This window comes from Actinia tenebrosa, unplaced genomic scaffold (genome assembly GCF_029948245.1).
Source record: "Actinia tenebrosa isolate PJP-AT-01 unplaced genomic scaffold, QUT_ActTen_1.0 PGA_scaffold9__36_contigs__length_13948895, whole genome shotgun sequence".
Lineage (NCBI taxonomy): Eukaryota > Metazoa > Cnidaria > Anthozoa > Actiniaria > Actiniidae > Actinia > Actinia tenebrosa.
In genome coordinates this window covers 7,246,313-7,271,156 of record NW_028292586.1, presented here as the reverse complement: position 1 = coordinate 7,271,156, position 24,844 = coordinate 7,246,313, and the positions used below count along the sequence as shown (strand labels likewise).

At 36.9% G+C, this 24,844-nt stretch overlaps 3 protein-coding genes across 7 annotated transcripts; 1 reads left to right on the top strand and 2 right to left on the bottom strand.

Moving 5' to 3' along the window:
- Positions 1-422: 422 nt before the first annotated feature.
- LOC116308138 (uncharacterized) lies at positions 423-9,643 on the bottom strand. 3 transcript variants are annotated; one of them, XM_031718515.2, is made up of 4 exons: positions 9,536-9,643; positions 9,287-9,431; positions 6,077-7,178; positions 423-5,388 (listed from the first exon to the last, which is right to left on the bottom strand). In XM_031718515.2, the coding sequence occupies exons 2-4, from the start codon at positions 9,425-9,427 to the stop codon at positions 5,048-5,050; spliced, it is 1,584 nt and encodes a 527-aa protein (XP_031574375.1). In that variant the 5' UTR covers positions 9,428-9,431; positions 9,536-9,643; the 3' UTR covers positions 423-5,047. The 3 variants fall into 3 exon arrangements, with proteins under 3 accessions (XP_031574375.1, XP_031574373.1, XP_031574374.1); XM_031718513.2 differs by having other exon boundaries at positions 9,287-9,591; XM_031718514.2 differs by having other exon boundaries at positions 6,092-7,178; positions 9,287-9,591.
- Positions 9,644-9,920: 277 nt separating this feature from the next.
- On the bottom strand, positions 9,921-24,711 carry LOC116308140 (glycosaminoglycan xylosylkinase). Of its 2 annotated transcripts, none has more exons than XM_031718517.2 (8): positions 24,044-24,711; positions 23,413-23,499; positions 22,185-22,294; positions 21,388-21,556; positions 21,061-21,170; positions 20,247-20,328; positions 19,698-19,757; positions 9,921-10,057 (listed from the first exon to the last, which is right to left on the bottom strand). In XM_031718517.2, the coding sequence occupies exons 1-8, from the start codon at positions 24,592-24,594 to the stop codon at positions 10,045-10,047; spliced, it is 1,182 nt and encodes a 393-aa protein (XP_031574377.1). In that variant the 5' UTR covers positions 24,595-24,711; the 3' UTR covers positions 9,921-10,044. The 2 variants fall into 2 exon arrangements, with proteins under 2 accessions (XP_031574377.1, XP_031574376.1); XM_031718516.2 differs by lacking the exon at positions 9,921-10,057 and adding an exon at positions 17,778-18,983.
- LOC116308141 (uncharacterized) lies at positions 10,408-16,538 on the top strand. 2 transcript variants are annotated; one of them, XM_089025320.1, is made up of 5 exons: positions 10,408-10,506; positions 11,311-11,385; positions 12,478-12,779; positions 14,692-15,077; positions 15,804-16,538. In XM_089025320.1, exons 2-5 carry the CDS (start codon positions 11,326-11,328, stop codon positions 15,851-15,853), a joined length of 798 nt encoding a protein of 265 aa, XP_088881446.1. In that variant the 5' UTR covers positions 10,408-10,506; positions 11,311-11,325; the 3' UTR covers positions 15,854-16,538. The 2 variants fall into 2 exon arrangements, with proteins under 2 accessions (XP_088881446.1, XP_088881445.1); XM_089025319.1 differs by lacking the exon at positions 10,408-10,506 and adding an exon at positions 10,740-10,827 and having other exon boundaries at positions 15,804-16,537.
- Positions 24,712-24,844: the final 133 nt, after the last annotated feature.

Genomic DNA, 24,844 nt, shown 5'->3' with positions numbered 1-24,844 from the left:
GATGAGGGCAAAACAATTGTCATCTCACTGTACCCGATTTAGGGGGAGGGGTGGTGTTACCCGGTACCCACAACCTCTTGCGAAATCTTAGATTTTGTCTCCAAATATCTCCAAAACTAAAAGCCAAATCACAGAAATGAATGGACTGTCTGTCTGCATGTATGCTAAAAAAACATATTTGTGTATAGAAATTGCCACTGCAGACCCACAGTATCGAGCATTTGAACAGGTCTCTGAGGGGGGAGGGGGTATCTACCGGTATCCACCACCTTAATTCATAAAATTGGGTCCCTATTCTGGAACATTGTTTTGACCTCACCGCCAAAACCCATTTTTCCCGATCTAGATGAATCCCAGTCCCATTCTAAAAAAAATCCCATTCTCTCATTTTCCCATTCTAAAAATAAAAGACATCTTCTACATTTCATATTTTACACATTTTATTCCCCACTTAAATTGATGCATTCTATGTTTTAAGTATGGCATTCATTTTTCATTATTACATAGTACATTTTTCATGTTACTCTACATGAATTCTCCTTTAAATTAAGTCTTTAAACCTGTTTTACAATAATTGTGTATAAGATTCTTATTAGCTAGATGCCCATGTGCAAGCCCATATATTTACAGCATGTTAATAAAATACTAAATATTATCTATATTAGTTAAAACCCTTTTAAAAATTAAAGCAGCCAATTTTGAGTGGCCTTGTGGACTCTGTTAAATAATATAGAAGCCAGAATACAATGTTTGAAAAATATGCAGAAATTGAATGAGTTAATTTAATAAATGTGCTCTGCACCAAGCTGATCTAAACTATAATATAAGTGATTGATGGTTGGTTATAATATTAGCTGATTATATATGCCTATGAACTATTACTAATATATACAATATACATGCATCAACATGTGAACATAAACTATGACTACTCGATTTGAAATGAAAACTGACACTCTGGTCCTGATTTCATTTTTTTTTCAAGTCATGGCGTCTTGAACACATATGCATCATGTTGACCAGTCCAATTTATGGCTTAGACCAACATGTGAAGCCATTAAAAAATGGAGCACTGCCGTTAATTATTTTTAGCCCTATTGTATATGCATATGACACTAATAAAAAGCTGTTCAGATGATGTCTAGACTACAAAGGTTTCCCTAAGCTGGATTAAAATATTTTAACCAATATTTGAAATTATGTACTAGCTACTGGTAAAAGTAGTAATGGAATCTTATCAGTATGCAATATTCTGCATGTACTGATACAAAAATGAAAACTGACTGCCGGGTCCTGATTTCATTTTTGAAATAATGATTTGTAGTTTCAGAAATTATCCATACCCTCCCAATGGAGTAATAATATTATTATTACTTATTCTTTTAAAGACCCCCATCCCCTCTACCCCTCTGTGGGGGGAGGGGGTATGGATAATTTCTGGAACCACACATTAATTTCTTAAAAACCACAAGTACTACATCATCCAAAATAATAATCCTAACCAATGAAAAACATCTACTTGTATATTACTAGTGATACACAATAATAATGCATAATGTGGTTTAGGATACAGTTCATTATTGGCAGCAAACAGGTATAGAATATTCTAACTAACCAGTTGATCTACCGAGTGTAAGGTTCGGTACTACTGGTATATAGAAACTATAATAGACTCTTGTCAGTATGCAATATTCTACATGTTCTAATACAAAAATGAAAACTGACTACAGGTCCTGATTTCATTTTTATGATTATTGTTTCTTAAAATCTGCAAGTACTATATCCCCCAAATATTCATATGCATATGTAGTTTAAGGAACATTTAATTATTGGCAGAATTATAAGTACATTGGCCATGGCTGAAAGTAAAAACTATGACTGTCATAATATAAGTCAATCATTTACAGCCAAATTACCTCAAGTATGAACATGTAGAGCTCATTGACTTTATTTTTGGATTCTTGATTTCATTATTTGATTTAGAAATTCATTATCGAAAACGAAGTCTTCAATATTCAAAAGAATAGTTTGAAAATTTGATTGTTGATTGGATAACTGTGGCTTTTGATTTTCTGTGAACTCCTAAGTAGTAATCCAATCAACAAACTTTCCAATTATTCTTCTTTTGAATACTTCGTTTTCAATAATGAATTATAAATTGAATGAAATCAATAATTCAAAAATAAAGTCATTAATGAGCTCTGTGTTTAGCTTGATATAGTGTGAATGCAAATGAATTGTGATAGCTGTTACTTATCTATTTTAAACAGTACTCTAATTATGCTTGAACAGACATTTTCTATACATTTAACTGCAAAATGACCATTAACACTATATGCATTGCATATAATATGTCACTATTTATAGTCAGTCATCATTGACAACCCCATTGACATCATAGGCAGTCATCATTGACACCCCCTATGGGGACATTAACTGTCTTCATATTCAAATGAAGACTCTGTCAGTGACACCCACTATGTGGACATTATCTGTCTTCATATTCAAATGAAGACTCTGTCAGTGACAGCTACTATGTGGACATTATCTGTCTTCATATTCAAATGAAGACTCTGTCAGTGACACCCACTATGTGGACATTATCTGTCTTCATATTCAAATGAAGACTCTGTCAGTGACACCCACTATGTGGACATTATCTGTCTTCATATTCAAATGAAGACTCTGTCAGTGACACCCACTATGTGGACATTAACTGTCTTCATATTCAAATGAAGACTCTGTCAGTGACACCCACTATGTGGACATTATCTGTCTTCATATTCAAATGAAGACTCTGTCAGTGACACCCACTATGGGGACATTATCTGTCTTCATATTCAAATGAAGACTCTGTCAGTGACACCCACTATGTGGACATTATCTGTCTTCATATTCAAATGAAGACTCTGTCAGTGACACCCACTATGTGGACATTAACTGTCTTCATATTCAAATGAAGACTCTGTCAGTGACACCCACTATGTGGACATTATCTGTCTTCATATTCAAATGAAGACTCTGTCAGTGACACCCACTATGGGGACATTATCTGTCTTCATATTCAAATGAAGACTCTGTCAGTGACACCCACTATGTGGACATTATCTGTCTTCATATTCAAATGAAGACTCTGTCAGTGACACCCACTATGTGGACATTAACTGTCTTCATATTCAAATGAAGACTCTGTCAGTGACACCCACTATGTGGACATTATCTGTCTTCATATTCAAATGAAGACTCTGTCAGTGACACCCACTATGTGGACATTATCTGTCTTCATATTCAAATGAAGACTCTGTCAGTGACACCCACTATGTGGACATTAACTGTCTTCATATTCAAATGAAGACTCTGTCAGTGACACCCACTATGTGGACATTATCTGTCTTCATATTCAAATGAAGACTCTGTCAGTGACACCCACTATGGGGACATTATCTGTCTTCATATTCAAATGAAGACTCTGTCAGTGACACCCACTATGTGGACATTATCTGTCTTCATATTCAAATGAAGACTCTGTCAGTGACACCCACTATGTGGACATTAACTGTCTTCATATTCAAATGAAGACTCTGTCAGTGACACCCACTATGTGGACATTATCTGTCTTCATATTCAAATGAAGACTCTGTCAGTGACACCCACTATGTGGACATTATCTGTCTTCATATTCAAATGAAGACTCTGTCAGTGACACCCACTATGTGGACATTATCTGTCTTCATATTCAAATGAAGACTCTGTCAGTGACACCCACTATGTGGACATTATCTGTCTTCATATTCAAATGAAGACTCTGTCAGTGACACCCACTATGTGGACATTATCTGTCTTCATATTCAAATGAAGACTCTGTCAGTGACACCCACTATGTGGACATTAACTGTCTTCATATTCAAATGGGTGCTTGTCAGTGACAACCACTATGTGGACATTAACTGTCCTCATATTTACTCAGTGCGATGGGTATTTGTCTGTACTCCCACTGTGTTGAGATTTGACATCATACGCAGTGCTTTGCAGGGTACTTGTCTGTACTGCAACTGTGCAGATTCATGTCTTTATATTATACCACACAATATCAAAACTGTGATTGGCATAATATAACATTTTGCTTTTTCAGATAAATTCTTTTTTAAGTCTTAAAAATGGACTCTGATCATAATAATATATTAGCTGTTTGCTGCACAAAGAATGCCAACAATTAAATAAAGCTAATTTATGATCAGCTATAAAGATCCAATCCAGATGCTGCTCCACTCAACACTGCATTATGATTCCTGTGCAAGAGCTGAATCATTTTGGCACATAGCTTTAATTTGGGACAACAAATGCAGCATAGTGTAAGCTGTGTCTTTTCCCTCTAGAATCCCCCTGTCAAGTTGAGTTATCTTCCTGTCTAGTGCATGAGGGTGAGTTTGAAATGTGACACACAGGGAGAAGAAGTGGGTTTTCTACTTAATTCCTCTCCCAGTTTACCACTTTAAACTTGCTCCTGCTTCTCATGCATCCAAATTTGGGGAACAATTCAAATCAACTAAGTTTGGAGGGCAAAGACCACTAATACAGCACCAAGTTGAGAAGAAAACAGCTGGTTCAAACCAGTCACTGATTTAAGGAATTCCAATTTGGGCTAAAATTTGAGCGGGAACTTCATATTCAACTTAAGACAAGTCTTCACATCTTCAAAATAAAGAAAGGGGAACAAATAAAAAATGCAATCTGAATCAATAACCGCTCAATTGCCATATGATAAGATTGGCACTGATCATGATGCAGTGGAGTGGCATCTGGAATGGCTAGAAGATTGTGTAGTTCAAGGAATTACCCATACCCTTCCCTCTCCTCTAAAGAATCTGGAATTTCTGAGAGTTGGGGGAGGGGGAAGGGGGTGAGAGAAAGAAAAAAATTGCAGAGTTTGTATGGAAAAAAAATTGTACTTTCTTGGGGGTAGGAGGGTCTCTTAAAAACCCTCCGTGGAGAGTGGGGGTGGGGTTAAGGATAATTTCTGGGACTACACATTATACATACATACTGTTTAAGTGTGACCTTTGACCAACTTACTCCATTTTTCATGGATGCGATCAATGACATCTTCTCTATCAATTAACTTAAGTTTTACTATGAATTCTTTGACAGTAAGATTTGGCTTACTTGACACAAGAAGGTCAAACAGTTCTTGACCTGGAAGCTTACTTTGTGATCCATAAGAGCATCGTGTTTCGACTTCCTCAAGGGTATCCTTGGATATATCAAAGAGGCCTCCCATCTCTTCCCATCCTTTCAAACCTGATACTTTTTTGCTTATTTTGACTGAGATGCTACACTTCAAATCATCTGGAATGTCTTTCAATTTTTGAGCATACAGATCAGGAATATCTGGTAAAAAAAATCCATAGAGAGAGATCTTTTTAATATTTTTCAATAAAACTGTGTACAGTGAGTTCAAAATATTAAATGTTGCTGTTTAGTCTCAAAAAGCCTTACAAGACTTGACCAAAAGGAAGTATAAGTAAAATAATATTATATTAATATAATAAGTTATTTCATGCTCTGCCATTAATGACAATTATTATACATTTTACTCACTTCTGATTGGCCAAGAGCCTACAGCCAGTCCATGATATCACATGAACTCAACATGATAAATGTATGTATTATCTTTAGGTTTTCCTGCAGATATTACATTCCTTATATGTCTAGTTCATTCAAGGTCATAATGGAAATTGTTTCCAATATTTCTGTCAAAGCAGAATTCAAACTTGGTTTTATTCAAGTCTTATTCTTAGTGTTTTACAAAATGTATAATAAAACGATTTTTGAATTTGGTTTTCACATGATATTGTAAAATTATCAAGGCCTTGGCCGTTTTATCCACCTCAGCCTTAATGACCGCCTATGGCTTCTGCCCCTTTGATATTCTGTTTGCAAGTTTGAAACTTGTATATGGAAGCAGCTTAAACAAAGGATCTTATTCACAAGAAAACGACATGTGGTCTGAAATGGGAAAATATTACACCAAAGGTGAAGAGGTTTATTTATTGTTGCTCCTTTTCAAACTATTTACCATAATTTAACTTACGAGTGGCCTCCTCTCCTCGGTGCTCCATAGGGCTTGAATTAGCAGCATGATCTACCATTAATTGTGGATCTTGTTCATCAGACCTAGACCTTGCAGGTCCCTGAACTGCTCTTTCCCCTTGTTGCATTTGATCCATATCAGCCCTTCGTCCATTGGAAGAAACTATCTCTTCCAGCTCTACTTCTTCTCCAAGATCTGGATGCATTGGTGTAGTTTCAATTGGATCTTCTATTTGTTCATCGGTCACCAGAAATCTTTTGCATGAGCAGTATAAAGGGTTTAAATACCTCGTTTTGATCTTCTCCCTATTCTTAAAGCCCATATAGCACAGAAATAGAAGAAGAAGAAGACACAAAAAGGCAATAATATAATAAGCCCAATCTGGGGTTCTTGTTATTATTTCTTTGATAGGTTTTATCACTTTTTCATTTGAATCTGACTCATTCTTGCTGGTCATGTTACTGGATTTCAATATTGGCTGTTCTTTCACTGATGGTGTTCTGGTGGGTATTATTTGAGGGGGTTTGGTTTTCCTTTGTTTTATCATGGTGGTCGGTACTGTTTCATTTGGACCTGAAACATTGCCAGATGTGTTAGAGGATGCTAATATTGGTCCTTCTTGATCAGTTGATGGTCTTACTGTCATGGCTTTTTGAGAGATGGTGCTCCTTTGTGCATGCTTGCTGGGGGTAAAAGGTACTTGTTCACACATTTTAATCATATCATCCCACTGAAACCCATCTATACAAGACCCTTTTTTGCATATGGCATTCTGTGTTGCAGTGCATTTTCTTAAAGTCTCTTGTCCAACACGTGCACAAGGATCGCATGAACGACATGAGCCAAAATCCCTTTGGTCTGAATATGTTCCCATTTTGCAAGGTTTGCATTGCATGGTTGTGTTGTTCTTCAATACTCTAGACCCACATTGTGGATACAGCCCTTCTCCAGGTGGGCAAACCAAGCACTTCACACAGCTACAATCGCTTGAATTACTATTGCTACACTGAAGCGCTTCATTGTATCCACATGAACTTCCATTAGCAGCTTGCAGCAACTTTAATATGAAGATGAAGACAATCAAAACCTGTTATTAAAAAAATTAAAGGTTTTTACTTTAGAAAAACATACCTTTTCAAGACACCTTTTATTCTCTTTCAACTCAATTTATATATTCATCAATAATTTCAATGCACTTTTCGGCTTGCATTGGGCATAACGGTTTCCTATTTTAAACCATTCATGTCAATCTTTTGAAAATGAAAAGCTTTGTTTGAGTTCATATTCATCGTGTGTCTTCTCATGTGCAACTGTTCAACAAAGAAATTATACTCTAGTAATGACACATGGTCTGAAATGGAAAAAATATTATGCCTTATATCAAGTCAAAGGGTTTAATTTGTTGTACATGTAATTAACTATACCCTTATAGTGTGGCAGACTACTGTCATTTATGTACTTCTCTCTACCCCAAAAGCGACATGAGCATGTTCAAACAGAAAAGAACTTTCTCATCTGCCTCTCTATTTCATGTTATTATTGTTTATTTATTTATATATTCTATTTACTGGGATAATTACAGCCTTTCTCAATCACACACACCTAAGTTCTAGCGATTGTTTCTATCATGACAAAAGCAGGTTTTGGTTGATGTCAACAGGGCTGTCAACTCTCCCAGATAAACCAGGAGTCTCCAGATTTTGGACCGTACCCCCCAGTTTCCAGATTAGAGTCTCAAATCTCCCAGATGATCCATGAAGCTGACCATTTCTTGTGAGACTCTTTTCGCATACGTTTTGGTTTGACCTCAGTGAACATGTAGCAAATTTGCCACTTTGAGATCTAGACATTGTGCAAGATCACTATATCCCTTCAGAGGGAGCTTTTAGGACTTTCGCCTTTTGGATTCCAACTTCTAAAGACAAAATCGTAGGTGATAAAATTTCAAAGATTTCCGATTTAGATATCAAACCTTACACTTACTGTACTTTAATATGTACATATCTAAGCGCCTAATCTGAACTGTTTTATGTGCTATACATTGGAGTCAATGAGTATTTTCAGAACTACATATCATAACTAGATATGTACTTCTGGTATTTTTTGCAAGAATGATGTCATATTCATTATAACGTAATCGTGAATGACATCGTATTCATCATGATGTCACCGAAATCATACTATATACGTCATCCGCTGTGACGTCATGTCCCTTCCCTATCAATTCTCCAGATTTTAATATCTCAAGGGTTGGCAGCCCTGCATCAATCAAGGAGTTTGCATGACATTGTCGGAAAATACAAAGTTTTCAAGAGGATGTGCTTATGGAATGTTCTGACAAATGCCTTGACTGACATCCACCAAAACAGTACAGAAATAATATACGAGGCTTCTTTAACCAATTTTTTATGAATTTTAATCTGAGCGTTCGGTTCACAAATTGGCAGTTCACAAATTTTTAAGATCAAACTTGGAATGAACAGAAATTTTCTTAAATGTGCTAAGTAAAAGAATTACTTTCATTTCTAGATGAAATGCTTGTCAAAGACTTCGTACAAAGCCAGAAAACGATTTGATTTCAGCTTGATTTTTAATGCTGGTAGCAGAACCGGATTATATATATGGCAAGAAGTCTGGTTCTAGACAAACAAGCCAGACCGGTTATCGATCTTCAATAAAGCATTCTCAAAAATTCTAAATGGTACCATTTACAGTATTCAAAAGCAAGAAAACCATTTAAGAAACAAAATCATACTTCAAAAGACACTTTTTTGGCGAAACAATTCAATTCTGATCCTAAAGATCTGCGATATCATTGAATAAAAAATTTGTATGTAAAACTACCGAGATAAAAAAATCGGTAACTTATATTTCTGGATCGATTCTTCCCTAAAGTATAAAAAAACCGACTAACAACAGTTTCTTTTTTATTACTACCGACTAAGAATAAATCTTAAAGACTGCATTCGAATACAAAAAATTTGAACGCCGGCCGGCGCCGCCATCTTTAATGGCGACTCGTCAAGAAAGACACTCGAAAAAGCAAAATTTTATCTTATTTCTGAATTGATTCGTCTCTATAGTTACAGTAACAACAATCGCCCATAAACTCTCGAAAGGAAATCCCCGTCCTTCAAATATAAAATGAATCAGCAAAAATTTACATTGCAAAGGCTTTTTTGAGGTATGACTAACCTTGCAAGTTCTAGGTGGTCTACACCTGAAATCACCTTCCCTACGACTAAACTTCATCATGAAAATGTATGCCAAGATCTTGATAAGCTTCTTTACGTGTTTTGGATCAGTAAAATTAAACATTTTAGAGAGCTTTTCCATTCCTCTGCGAAGAAATAGAAAAAACATAGAAACGCCGTTTCTGTCTAGGGTCGGGATTCCCCTTACGTCACGTTAGCCAAGAAATTATTGCACCATCACTCTCATTACCAGATCCTTACGAATGCTGCGGATGGCTTTCTTGAATACGACTGAGGCGAGTACGCTGAAAAAGGAAAAGAAACGAAAACGAAAAAGGAAAAGAAAAAGAAAGAAAGAAACAAAAAGAAGAAAAAAAAAAAAACAAGAAAACATCATAGTTTTTTACTCAGTGTATACAAAAATAATTTCATCGATTTTCGAATCGGTGCCTTCTGCGGGCGAAGGTTTTCCGATTATCCTCGATTCGCAAAAGTAATTAAAATGTTTTTTCGGGGTGTAGCTATACCCCTGGTGGAGTACGACCCTTTTAATAGTAAAAACAAACATAACTAAAAAAAGGATATTAATGGCATTTTGATAAAGTGATAATTTAAATATTATATAACGCAACATAAACCTTCTTCGAGTTTTTACAGGTGTAAGGGGAACAGCTATTATGATGTAGTCAAACCTACCTTGCAGACTGCTATATCAACTCAAGTCTTACCTCAAAAATCCAACGAAATATTTCGTTCTTTTTACCTGTTTTGCCTACAAATTCAGAAACGAATTTAAGCTAACTTTAAGGCATCCCAAATCACGGTAGTTCATAAGTTGCTCTTGCTGTTTGTTTTTTTTTTTTTGTTTTTTTCTCCAGCTGGAAAGCGATAACCCCTAGAGTGGAGGAGTTTGAGTATAAAATTTGCCGCTCTGTTCTCGCTACTGTGGAAAAACTTGAAAGTTAGAAAGTCTCGTTTATGTAATACACCACTCCAAAATAAAAATTGCATCATTACTGGCAGCCGTTACGCACAGTACGTCATGTGATCCACTTATAAATAGAACGATAACGTCATCCCCACCGCTCTAATAGTTCCAAGAGATCCAGATTCAGTAAATTATCGTACGACCAAGAAAGATCCAAGAAAGGAAATCTCCTCGACTTAGTCATTTCTCGATTTTCAAAACTAAGTGAAGACTTTGGCAAGATTAATAATATTGTACGTAAAACATTCGTTGTTATTTAAACATGGTTGGCATTGTGTGAAAAACAGTTCAAAAACAGTTTTAGTCTGCACAAAAAAATGTCTATTGGGCAAAAATGGGAAATGTCCAGCAAGATTGTTGTTTTTATACAATGCGAAAGTTAAAAAGAATTATATTTTTAGTCCAACATAGTCACATTGGCTGCGTTACTTTAGCAACTTGGGGAAACCCCTTATTCGGAAACGCATGCAAATACTGATGTCAATTGCAAAGTGTTTTAAATGACTGAATGGTCTGAAACCTGCTAAGAACACACTTCTTTACGTATCTTCCAGGTAATATCGTAAAATTATCTTCGTTTAAATGCATCTTAGTTGAGAGAAAGATCGTATTAATAGTTTTATAAAAGCAAGAGGGATTTCTGCTCCAGTTACTTTTAAGTTTCAAAATTCCCAACAGCTCATCGTCCTTTCAAAGTCGGAAATCATGACGCGGCAGATGGGGGAAAAGTTGAAATCTGTTTTTCCATTGATCCACTTTTTTGCAGTTTAGAAAACTTGGGTTTAGCATGATGACATTGTTGTAGTCAGTCGTAGAGTCAAAATACAGAAGAACGAGAATATAAACATTTAAATATGCTGTATTATAAATAGAAAAGCAGTGTTCGATAAAATGCTTAGTTAGATTTTCTTACGATTTTAGATGTTCTGTTTGTTCAAAGGTCCAAACTTAATGGCATTCATCGTGCTTGAAGTCTTTGCATTTGTACTGTATTTGTACTTCACCAGTCATGACTAATGAAACTTGGTTTCTTTCAGAGTTGTCTTTGAAGTATGAAGACTTCGAATCTAGGAGCAGTTGTGCTGTACTTCATCGTGATATACTCAGACAAGGTAAGCAAAACTGCTGACAACGAGCCTCGTGACTACCATTACGTACGAATATGTACTACCAAATGTACCCTCACGAATAGTCTTTGTCGCTATATTTAGTTTCTTTCGACATTAGGTAAAATTTTCTCCGGAAGGAAGAGACAAAAGCTAGAATCTTATTCTATTTCATTACAACTTATCTCAATATACTTTGAGTAGCATGAAAATAAAGCTCTGTACTTTTAAAAGCTTTTAAAAATTTCAAAGCATTTGAGTAGACACTGAAGTAAGTAATCTTTATCATTCTTGTTCGTTTATTTTTTCCTTATCTATTACATTTATTTGTATTTACTAATAATAGAATTTACAAAACGCCGATATTGGCATTCATAAGTTCAAAGCAAAAAAATACCAAAAAAGTACAAAATTATAACTAACTAATATATCATAAACATACCAAGGCGAAACAAATAAAGTCTACTGGTATTTTAGAAACATTCCTTTAATTTTTTTTTCAAGGATCAGCTAATTAATTCGGGGAAAAACCCCTAACGCCAAGTGGAAAATGCTTTCCACATTAATCAGTTTTTTACTCAGTAAATGTTCGTTGTTATCGAAAAAGTTGTTGCAAAATAATTCATTAATGTAATTTCTTGAAAATCGTATAAGATTAAGCTTTGTAGCATTTTTTTATTCATTTTTCACATTTTTTAAATGCCGATGCGGTTATTGCACATTTTTTTGCTTCCATAAACATGACGAACTAGGGGTGTGTGGAGACACAATCACACAGCAAGAATGCGCTAAGAGTGCAACAATTTGAAAGAAAGAAAAATCTAGCTTGTTCGACTGCTTGTTCATGTTAACTTGTTTTTATTTGTAACTACATCACTTATCGTATCCTGAAACAACCTCTGGGCTTATCTAAGTCAGGTCACAGCTAAATCGCAGATGGAACCCTGAAACAACCTCTGAGCTGATCAAAGTCTGGGCTAACTCACAGATGGTGCTGGAATTTAGCTCGTTGTGTTTAGCCAGATTGCTTTAATAGATGCAATATCATGGCTTGACTATATTAGTAACTCGTCTTTGCATCATTTCTTGTGTTCCCAGCTGGTTACAGTAAACACGAGCCCTACATGCAGCTGGGACCAGATAACGCGCCTCAGTGGAAGCAATGAGAGCTGCTGGGATTGTCCTAGGTGTCCAAAGGGTCTTGGATTGACCCCCCAGTGTTCGTCATATGTTAGTATCGATGTACCAATTCACTGTGAAGGTTGCAAGAAAGGCATAACTTATTCAGATGTGAACGATATCTCTTCTTGCAAACCATGTACGATTTGTGGGGACAACGAAATAACCATAAGAAAGTGTAACACAACGCATAACGCCATTTGCGGCAAGTGTAAGCCGGGGTAAGTGATTCTTAAATGTCATGTGTCACGCTAGCCTACTCTTAAGGAATGCGTGACGAAATACCACGAGTTGGTGACGCATTAAAAAAGAATGGTCATGAGCCTGATAAAAATTTGTCGAAGTTAGGCAGGGCCTGCATATTTAGAAAGATAGCCACAATACCAGATTGCTAGGACACAAAACAAACAAGAGGGGAAGTATCTAGATGGTTTTTAGAGTTCAGACATTGTCTGGCGATTCAATGGATAACAAAATGGGGGATTCCCGACCGACCTAAGAAGTGCTTGCTTGCATAATTTTCGAAACTCAAGCCGTAGGCTTATTGCTTAGATATTTTCACGTGATGCAAGATTAGTTTCGTTTTTCGAATATCTGATTTGTTGTTATTGAAAAAAAATCCTATTGACCGAAACTTTTAAAAAATACGAAGTGTCTAAATGACAGGCAGCTGGTCACAGAACTCAAATGACTAAATGGCCGGCAGTCGATTTAAAAAAAAAAAATCAAGGTTATACAAACTAAATTCCAAACCTAATGCTCCTAGCTCGATAAAAAACCGTTTCTGGTTCTAGATTTATATCTGGGCAATAGAAAACACAGCTTTTATGTTGTGTTAAAGTTAAGGTAATTCTATGTTCTTTTTAGAGACAAAATGGCCATTTTGAGGGGGATACCCTAACTCTCTCCTCCTCTCTCCAAGAAAGCAGACCGCACCAATATTTTAGGGGAGTGAACACTGCTAAATGTTAGGGAAGTCAATAACTGTTAAATTTCGATCCAAATTGAATTTATACAATCTATTCGAGAAAATATATTTTCATTCCCTTTGAAACTGATGTTTGAGTGATTTTTGATAAAATCTGAAACTGCCGGTCATTTAGTCTCAAGACTTTCGTGACCGGCAGACTGTTCGATTGAGCGTGTCAAAAGTTACAACAAACGACAAACGCTCCAATTTTGATCCAAATACAATTTATACAAGCTATTCGAGATAATATATTTTCATTCCTTTTGAAACTCATGTTTGAATAAATTTTTTTTTAATTCGACTGCCGGCCATTTAGTCATTTGTGAGTTCTGTGACCGGCAGTGTGCATATGTGACGAAAAATATCTTAAGTGCCATGAAAACAACCTTCCAATATAATATGCCGACCGCAAACGAAGCATGATTTTTTCGTTCTAGAACCAGAAATGCAATCGCTTGACGGTTCTTTATCGAGCTAGGAGCATTAGGTGTGGAATTTAGTTTGTATAACCTTAATTTTTTTTTTAATCGACTGCCGGCCAGTTAGTCATTTGAGTTCTGTGACTGGCTGCCGGACATTTAGACACTTCGTAAAAAATATGCATTGTTAATAGATATTTTATATATCACTTCCCGCGAGTCCCGCGAGCGGCCATGTTGGATGGCAGAACGATAGAATCCTTTACTCTGGAGAATTTAGTTCGATAAGTATTGTAAAATAAATGTATTATTCCTACAATACAAAATGACTGCGCCCATCAAGTGATCGCGTAAAAGCTGTATAGAGTATGTACAATTTATTAGCCGAGGTTGAGGAAAAAACAGGATCGAATTGACATTGTAGCATTCATTTTGATACAGTTTCAAGGACATATTTCCAAGATGGCGTCTGTCCCGGGTACGGGTGATTCGTCCATTACCACAGCCCCAAAATGCATTGCATTGCCAACTCAATCCAGTTTTTCTATCAGTCAACCTCGGAATGGTTAATACGACTGTGAGAAACGGTTCGGCAGACGGTACGCGTGCTTTGGACCAATCACAGGGCGCGGTATTACTGCTCGTCCAATCAAAATGCTAGAACACGGTACGGTCACGGTCAAGATAATTTTTAAACACGTATGACCGAGTGCTGAAATAAGTTTCTTTGTCTCGTTTTGATAGGTTCTACCGTTCGATAACCGAAGACTGTTGGCCGTGTACAAAATGTTGCCCAGACAGCACATCTGATGAGCTCGAGCCACAGTGCCTTAACCAAGGCTTAACAACCAAGCATTCATGCAGACTAGACTTTAAAACACAGGAATGTGCTAAGCAATCAACCCCGAAGAGTAATATCAACGAGGATGTTAAGAGAACGAACTATAGCAATGATTCTATTGATGGTCGTGCTGGACGTCATAATAACACGACCATCGTGCGTTACCATATAATAACCAAGCTTGATCAAAACATCTGGATATTCCTAGGAATTGGTGTGTTTATTTGTCTTTTGGTTGGAGTAGTCGTTTATGCTGCCAAGAACTGCCCGCGTTCGAGAAATAGACCTCGTGAGTATTTTATAACACTGCATGGCTAACTGGACTCATATACAGACAAGAATTCGGTTTAGCTTGTTAGTGTTTGTGGAGGTAGGAAAACAAGAAAACCTAGAGAGAAAAAACCCTTGAATTAAGGGAGAGACCTAACAAAATCGCTCTACAAACTCTACTAGGCTGAACCTTAAGAGCATTGTCAGTCAGACTGAGCTCTTGAATGGAAATGAAAAATGGTTCACATTTCTTCTCAGTTCTTAAAGTGCTACTACGACGAAAATCGCTCAAACTATTATATTTTTACGATTATTTTTTGGAGTCTGTGACGTCATATACTCAACATCAAACACTGCTACATATATTTCTTTGTATATAAATCCTTAATTTATTTTATTCCTATGAAGCCCAAAGGGTGGCTTATGTGCTTATTTCACATTACTTGTGACTATAATTTACATTTTGGGGTGTTTGGGTATTTCTTTCTCCCTTTACTACTGATATTTTGATCATAAACTTCAAAGAAATGTATGGAGCGATGTTCGATGTTGAGTGTATGACGTCACAGACTCCAAAAAATAATCGTAAAAATATCATACTTTCGTCCTGAATATCGAGAAAACACTTCATACAGTGATTATTGGACCTTTAAAGAATATTATTAGGAAGTTTCAGCTGAATCCAAGTTTGAGCGATTTTCGTCGTAGTAGCACTTTTACGATAGTTTTTCTTTTGTTTTAACAGTAATAGAGAAGGAGATTGGTTACAATAGTATTGAACCTACGCCAGTCTAAAACAAAGGCATCATGACGAGTGACATTGAAGACAGAATCGCACAACTTCTAGTTCTGGATTGCGAGCACCATCAAATAGCATGTATGTATTGAGTACTAAGTTCTTCTAAAACCACATAAAGACTACAGTGATGAATCAGTTTTACCATGACAAAAACATATATTGAATATATAACGATACACGGTTGATGTTCAAAAGTCGAGTGTTCGCGCTGTTAACGTTGCATCAGCGAACTTTATGGGAAACAAGTACTTATATAATATTTATCAAAAGTAGAGAAAAAAGACTAAGTATGCTTAAGATTCGGCAAATTGTGCAGTCGGATTATTCCGCGTAACTAGTACTCCTTGGACTCAAGATGTATGGAATAGATCAGAACTTTCGTAGCTTCAAAGGAGTAATCGTTTTCCATATTTTTTTCCCATTTCAACTGGACCCCGAGTCATTCTCTTGATAAATAAGATTGTTGGAGTTGTACTGATATTAATACTAATATTCATGTGCTTTTTCATACTCTAGAGAATGACATGGTGTGAAATGGGAAACCTTATACGAAAGCCCAAAGGGCATATTGTGTGGGCGATTTCCTTTAAAAATCTAGCTAGAATCTAAAAGTTAGCTTGAAAAAGCACCATATATTAACGATATTACACTTAGAGTGATTTTACTCAACCCGTGATCTACAATCCCCCCTCACTCCCCCCCCCCCCTCACCTCCCCCTCCCCCACCCTCCCTCCCCCCTCACCTCCCCCTCCCCCACCCTCCCTCCCCCCTCACCTCCCCCTCCCCTACCCTCCCTCCCCCTCCCAGGCGATACATAAATGACCGGTCCCTAACTACTTACTATTACTCGTGTTAAGTATAACCACTTTAGGTTATTTTATAATTATAAGTTTTGTTAATTGAACTTGAACAAAGTATATCTGATTGTGACATTCAAGACTGGCGGTTTTCGAGGGGGCGCGGAAAACTGGTAACGCGGAGTAGAACGCGCGCTGACCACAAGATTCTTTTCAATATGGAGGAAAGCTAATCAAACTCTCTTGAAAAACAGACCGAAAACCAAAGTAAATGTGACTTGATTCGAAAAACAGTGCGCGTCTTACTCGCTACCAGTTTTCCGCTCATTTTCGAAAAGACCAGTATTTAATAACTTATACCAAAAAAAGAAAAAAAGTGTCCAAATAAATATATATATATAATCACAATATATTTCAAGTTTCAGATCTAAGTTAGTTAATTAGTTCGTCTTCTTTCTCTGATTATCCTGAAAGAGGACTCTCAGGTCAGGCCAAAATTTCGGAGTCCCATGTTTCAGTTCACATGACACAATACTGCCTTTTTACCAAAGGTGACATTTTTGAAGCCATAGCAAAGCCAGTGAAATATCAAGAACCACAATTTTAAGTCCCATATTTCAATATCATATAGTTAATGACATTATTTATAGAACTTGAGGTTATTATATTAATAGTATCTGGTCAATATGCAAGAAAATATTCCAAGGTTTTGGTTTTATAATATATATTTTTCGTGAAAATTCACAATAAGTTATATCTTTTTCTGGGAATCTAAAATTTTAAAAAGTTCTACACTATCTTAGTCATCTTCAGATTGGCTGTTAGGGAGTTGCAGAACCGCGTTGCATCATGAGCTGTTCTAGGGTATTGCTTTGATTAATACTTTTATACACGACTTTCAAAAATGGCCGCAAAACTCGGTTGGGACTAGGGACAATTGAATGGAAGCGAGGTAAGCAAGGCCTCATTAGTAAGCAAAGTCTACTCAGTACGATATTTTGTGTCAATGTCATTCATCTCACCAATTCGAGTTCTTTTAAGCGTCTCTTGAAGTAAGGGTGAATGACATTGACACAAAATATCGTACTGAACAGGCTTTGTTTACTAATGAGGCCTTACTTACCTCGCTTCCATTCAATTGTCCCTAGTCCTAACCGCGTTTGACGCCCATTTTTGAAAGTCGTCGTGTATTGCGTCTTAATTGATTTACCGTGTTAATTTTCAAATTTCTCTCGTTTCTTGTCGAATACAATGTCAACTGACCAATCAAGCGTCACTCAAGCTTTGAACTATTTAACAGCCCAACGATGCAACGCATTTCTGTATAACCTTGGTAAAGCCATTATAGTCAGATCAAGTGATTTGTTAAGTGTGACCGAGGTCACGTAATGCGACTATAATTATTTCATTCTAAATGTGATAAGTATTTCATTCTGAATAAAGCATGTACCTAAGATACTAAAATATTTCATGGAAAAATAATTCATTTGTTAATTTCTTCCTATTCGTTCAATTCAAAAACCATCTGCTATTCCACTGCCATGAGTCTATGCAAGGCTCTAACGTAATCGGCGCCATTTTGGCTAGATGTCAAAAACCTTTTGATGCAATTTCGTACCCAGGGTATTTATTTCTAACTGCGCATGGTCGTCCAGCATGCGCATAAGAAGTAAAGGCCGTGGGTTCCTGATCGGCTCTTACTGGTTCTAAAGCTAGAGCACAACTGTATGACTGGGAAAGCTTATCCTCCAAACTGGTGAAATTCTAAGCAGGAATCAAGGAGCTGTGTAAGACATTTCTCTAAAAACAATACCTCGGTCAACCAACAACACAGGGATTATTTATAGCTGAACAACGAATTCAAGTAATTCCTAATAAGCCACGTTCGATCCTACAACGGTGCCTACTATTAATCACGCGCACACGTACTGCGCATCCACATGGCCATTTGTAGAACTCTTGTATACGCGCACGCCATTTTTCATCGTGGTTAACAGTGTTCTTCTCAAATAATTTTTCGTTCCGTGTATGAGCCAGCATTTTAGCTTAGTCTGAAAATATCTCCAGAAAGGAACAATAATTTCTAAATTTCATTTCATTTTCTACATCCTTTCGTCCTTTAATACTTTTCTCTTTCCATTTTTATCCATGCATTTTTTGCCGATCTCTATAACAATCGCCAGTCTTCGATCCACTGCTTTCAAATGAGGCGAAGTCAAAATTGGCGCCAAAGCGTCCGCATCTGTAGACTCTTTTAACCGCTGACCGAGAGTTTTGGATTTATCGCTGGCTATGGCTGTTAGTCGCTGCCACGTCGAACGCCGTACCCTGGTGTTATAGAAACATTGTAAAATTAGCCGAAAATGGCTCAGTAAGGTGTGTATTTGCTGATACCGCTAATATTGCCTCATACTGCCGTAGAGGTGATGTCATCAGGTCGCTAGTCCATGAGCAACACCACAGGAAGTCCATCATTTGCAATTTAATGAGCTCTTGCAATTCCTATCGGTCTCAGATCAACCATTTCCCGTTATCTAGGTTAATCGAAATGATTTTATCTTGTTCATACATATAGTAAATTCGAAATTTATTTTTCTTCTATCATAAGCATTTTTATAGCATTAGCCACATGCGTTTATTGAGCGCGTATTTTTAGGGCAAGAAGGACATGTGGTCTGAAATTGTAAAAAAGATTATGCCCAAATGCATGGATTCATTATATGCTAGGCAAAGCAAAACATCGTTTGTCAATGCAACAATATCTCGTACATATCTTTCTTATTGATGAAAAGAATAACTAGAAGTTTCTCGAGTAGATATTTCGGACGATATCCATCGTCCATCATCAGTTTAATGACTCTCTATATTCACTGTAATGTAAAACTTAGAGAGAGTCATTAAACTGATGATGGACGATGGATATCGTGCGAAATATCTACTCGAGAAACTTCTACTTATTCTTTTCATTTATAAACCTTTAGCCCATGCAAAGAAACATATTCACATTTTTCTTATTGATATAAAATTGAATATAACCCATACCTGCAACACTGGTAGAGCGGAGCTAATATCGATATTTCATCTACCTTTGGATTACCAAAGCTGAAAGAAAAAATCCTGTTAATTTTAACAGTAAAAAGTCAAATATTAGTCCATTAGAAAGAATTCAGTTTTGAACCTTCCTTGACTGAACCATTTAAAACTCTTGGGAGTAATTTTGGAATCATCTCATCGGAACGCATTGGTGACTTAGCGGCGAGAGCACTCGCCTCTAACCAATGTGAACCGGAATTGATTCCCAGACTCATTATTTTATTTATTGACTTTCAAGATTTGCCCAAAGGCAGGCGAAGAATACAATAAGACACTTGGTCGCCTACTGGGTATTAAACACCTCGGTTTCGTATGTGAATCAGTAGAGTTGCTCGTTGGTTCTCTCCTGTGCTTCGAGAGTTTTTCTCTAGGTTCTCCGGTTTTCATCCCTAGGCAAAAATCAACCTTTACATTCCAATTGGAATCCAGAGGAAAAGACTCTCTGTGTAGCCACTATTAAATCTTATTTATCATTAATTCCTTTCATCTTTGTCATACCTCTTAGCGTTATCCAAATGAACGAGTACACCATCTTCGTCACCCTTCTTTAATGTCTCGTAATGATGTCTGTCAGCATTACCTGCAAAGCAACAACTTGCGATTATGAGCAAAGCTTTAATTTAAGGCGCCATCTGATTGGTTAGTTAGCTTGCAACGAGCGCGTAGCTATGGAAACACCGTGCAACAGCCACGACACACGGCCATTCAAGGTAAGTAACTGACGACTTTTTTTCAACCAATCACAGCGTACGAGGTCATTGACGATAATCCAATCAAAATCAATTTTCTGACATGGCATCGTCAGGTTCATGGCGCAGTGCGTCCATATCATGGAGGTGACCCAGCCGTACGAATTTCTGCGCTAACTTGGTACTATACTGCATACTAACTGCAACGTATCTCAGCGCGCGATTTTTGAGGATTGTGTTCAAGTATTGATGGGTTGCGAGAATTCCCAAGAGCGTTGAAAAAAGGTAGAATCCATTGCTTCTAATACGGCTTTTAATACTTGAGCGTTCTTGGGCGTTGTATTGCTGAAGGGAGCATGCGGAAAAAGCTGTTTTACAACAAATGTAAAATTTTCTCGCTTAATGATTAGTTGAGAGCGGAGGTAAATAAGAGTTGGCGGGACGTCCCCGTCAGCGCGCGCTTATAACAATTTTTCTTGCAAACTTTTTGCGTTTTTTTTTTCCTTTTTTATAGTAAAAACAAATTTCCCGGTGGTTTAGCGTTGTCAGAAGCTCATAACGTTGTATGTCCTTTTATTTGCCACGAAGCACAAAACATGCACGTTGTTATGAATCACACTTACCAATGATGAAGTCAAATATTGCTGTATCAATGATATCTAGTAATCTTGGTCCTTCGTCATAAGGGTACTTTTTGAGTACCCTCTTGCAGTGATTATTATCTACTTCCCATCTAAAAACAGGAATAAAACGTTTTCAGCCTACAGGACCGAACCGCGCTACGCATACACAGGTATATCAATTGTAAAAAAAACTTGTTTCATTTGCGTCAAAACCTTTACCCTGATGAAGAATGAGATGGCTGAAAACGTTATGTTAATAAGAACCAATCTCAATGCAGATGTAACAAGTTTTTTCAAGATTCACAGTTTTTGACAATAAAAACTTACATTGCCTTTTTGGACGTGTAAGTTCGTTGCCAAGGGTGTCGCCACTTTGCTAAACCCCACCCTCGCGGCAGCCATATCGTCAAGGAGCCCTCCATTACAGTCTTGTTAGCACATGCTGCTTCTTCTTTGTTGCAGTAGTGACACACGCCGTAGAAGCAAGTATTACCATCTTGGAAGAACAAGAAATAATTGGTATCAGGATATTATTACTAATATATAATAGGGCTTAAAATAACATGGACATTATGACTGCCAAATTTATTTTAACTCGAACATACTTCATTTCTGGCTCAACATTGGTGGTCCAATTAATGACCAGCAAGGCAAAGATTTGGCTGGACGAGTTCCAATTATGGCCTGAAATTGTCTTATGACCAGCTGTTATTTTAAGCCCTGGTATAAGTATGTATGTATGGAATCCAAGGATTAAGGACCTTATAATATTTTTAGGAGATGATAGCAAGGGAATTACAAATGTGGGTCTAAAAAGCTGCCGAGCAGTGCAGGGGGTAGAGGGTGGAGAGGGAAGAGGGGAGGAAAGGAGGGAGGATGGGGGAGGGTTTGGGCAAACGCCTGATGGCTGTAGATATCGTAAAGGTCCATTATGATGCAGGTCAACTTGTTGGTAGCCTCCTTTGCAGAAGTAATCAGGGTCATTACGCAATGCTTCTCTCACGTGACAACCCTAACAATGTCTGCGAAGGAGGTTAACTTGATGGTAGGTCCAGAAACCAATGGTATGATTTCCATAGCAATATAAAATGATAATGTAGACAATTTTACTTCATGATTTATACCTTTTTTAAAGAAAGTATTAAGTAGGCTTCTTTCTGCAATAGGTTCAACTTCATCTTCAAGGTTGACCTTTCGACCAGCTACTGGTGGTGCCCTGTTGAATCCTAGTATCCTAGCAACATAAATGTAAGGATATGTATTTAGTATAATATATCACTTATAACTTAAAGTTGAAAGAAAGATAAAATTTCTTGCCATAAAAAATTACTCATGCAAAAGCATTAATATAAAAGGCACGAATATTTCTTCAAGAACCTATATTTATGAACACTGAATCAAAGTATGGTCACCAATTTGAATAACTATCATTCTGAATGAATGTAATTTAGGCAAAGTTAAAACCCTGTCCAACCGGTCAGCAGTTTCACCACTGGACAGTGTGGGGGGTCCCCTTGGTGGTTCAGGGGTATTGGCAGGGTTTGCAGTGTGGTAACTTTGTTATTGTGTTGTTGTTTGGGCAAGCGTTCAAAAAAACCTCTTAACTTTGGAGGACTAAGAGTGTGATGGTAAGTATCTCCACCTATAAAGGTGTGACAGGTGCCAGGTGGGCGGTGGAATGTGGTCCGGTTACCATGGTCAACTTTGCAAACGGACTAACTAGGCGTGACCACATAACCCTCATACCCTGACCCTCAGGCCAAACTTATCACTATGATGAGTTTTAAGGACTGACTATAAACCTTTTTTTACACGTAAAAATACTTTCTGTTTTGAACATGAGGCTAGTCAGTCCAGAACAACAGTAAGTTACTCAAATTGGTTGCCATATTTCGATTTGGTGTGTACAGGTACATCTTGTATAACAAATTATCACATGATTCATGAATCATTGATGGGGAAAACTACAAAATTAATGCTTTATAGAAATAAGTCACCCAGGAAAATTAAGTCTGTATTGATTTGTTATTTGCATTTTTTTCTTTGTCAATCTCATATTTTCAATCTCAAACAACTTAGTAGTAAAATTATACTTCTAAAAAATAAATATGCAATATACAGCATTTTGTCCAATCAATATGGGCTTCATTCAGAGGGGCTGCTCATATTATATTACATTATTTTGATACATTTGGTATAGATTTGAAAATTGTGATATGCAATATGTACATTATTTTGTCTAATTGATATGCACTGCCTCATAATTCAGATTGGCTGCTCATATTGTATATAGTACTGCAACCAAAATAATTTCTGTGAAGTAATTGTAATCTGATTATGATGACATTATACCTATCCACATGAAAGGCAGCAATCTCTCCATTGTGTCTGTCATATCCATCATAAGGCTTGCCCTCAATTACATAATCTCTTGGATACCTGTGGTATTGCAGTAAGGTCAAATGATTTTCTTAAATTCAAGATTTCAATAAATTAAAATACAAAAAAAAAGTGTTTTGTTAAAATGAAATTAGATGGTTCAAAATATTTGAAGATTTTCATTTTGGATATTTTCACACTTGCACACTTATCAGCAGAAGCAGATCTAATCACCCTATTCCGTATCCCCCGCCCAAACAGACACACACATATATACATTTACAAGCATGAAAAAGAATATAAATTAGTAAAATGAATAAATGATCAATGTGTAGTTCCAAAAATTATCCATACCCCCATCATGGAGGAATTTTTTAAGACACTCCCCTACCCACCGGAAATTCCAATTTTCTTCCATACAAACTCTGTAATTTTTGTTCTTTCTCTGACCTCCCTACTCTTCGGAAATTCCAAATTCCTCTGTGGGGTGGGTGTGGATGATTTTTGGAACTACACAATTGGATAATTCGAGGTATGGCAAAAAGGAAGACAGTCTCAACATTTCGTTGCAAAAAAAAGGAAAAGCATATTATATATATCTCACCTCATTGGTTTGAACACAACTTTTTGTTTTCCATCTAGCAAGAATGTAGCCTTCAACTGCGTTCCTTTGTACCCTATTCCTGCGGCCACTATAGGCTTGAATGATAGTCCATCTAATATGGTATTAACTCCTCCTGGTTGACTTGAAGTTAGCTGACGTAACTTGACCATTTCTTTCCAAGTAAGCCATGGATCATCTGGTTCATCATCATCATCATCATCACCATCATCTTTTTCATTCAAATTTTCAGTCGATCTCTTTTCTTTTGAAATATGTAAAGATTTATCTTCTTTGGTGTCCATATTTACATTATTATTACTATCAATATTATTTAACTCTTGGTTGGACCTGAACTTTAACCGTGTCCTTGATAAACTGTGTCCATGTTCTATACTATTGAAGTCTGAGTGGTCAGGAGCTTGTAGGAATCTTATCGTCCTCTCATTTTCATCAAGTTGCCGTTCTTGATATTCCGTTATGTGAAGCCATAGAAACGGCACAATTAAAATTCCTAAGCACCCACCAAAAATGAACCTCTCTTTTAGCTTCATATTTCCAAGGCAGTTTGTGTGGATTCTAATCAAATCGACGCCATCAATGTAGTTTATTATCCATCGTTATTTTACCGTGGTTATTGTCTTTTTGCCATTCCAGTCGTTTTTGGCCAGGCGTTCTTACGTGGCACCGACCAAAACAATGAATGATTTACGAGGTTTTCCGAACCCGGTCGTTCAAATTCGTTTTGTGTTCGATGTTCCTTCGGTCTAAAACGAAGGACACCGAAGAAAACTCGATAAGAGA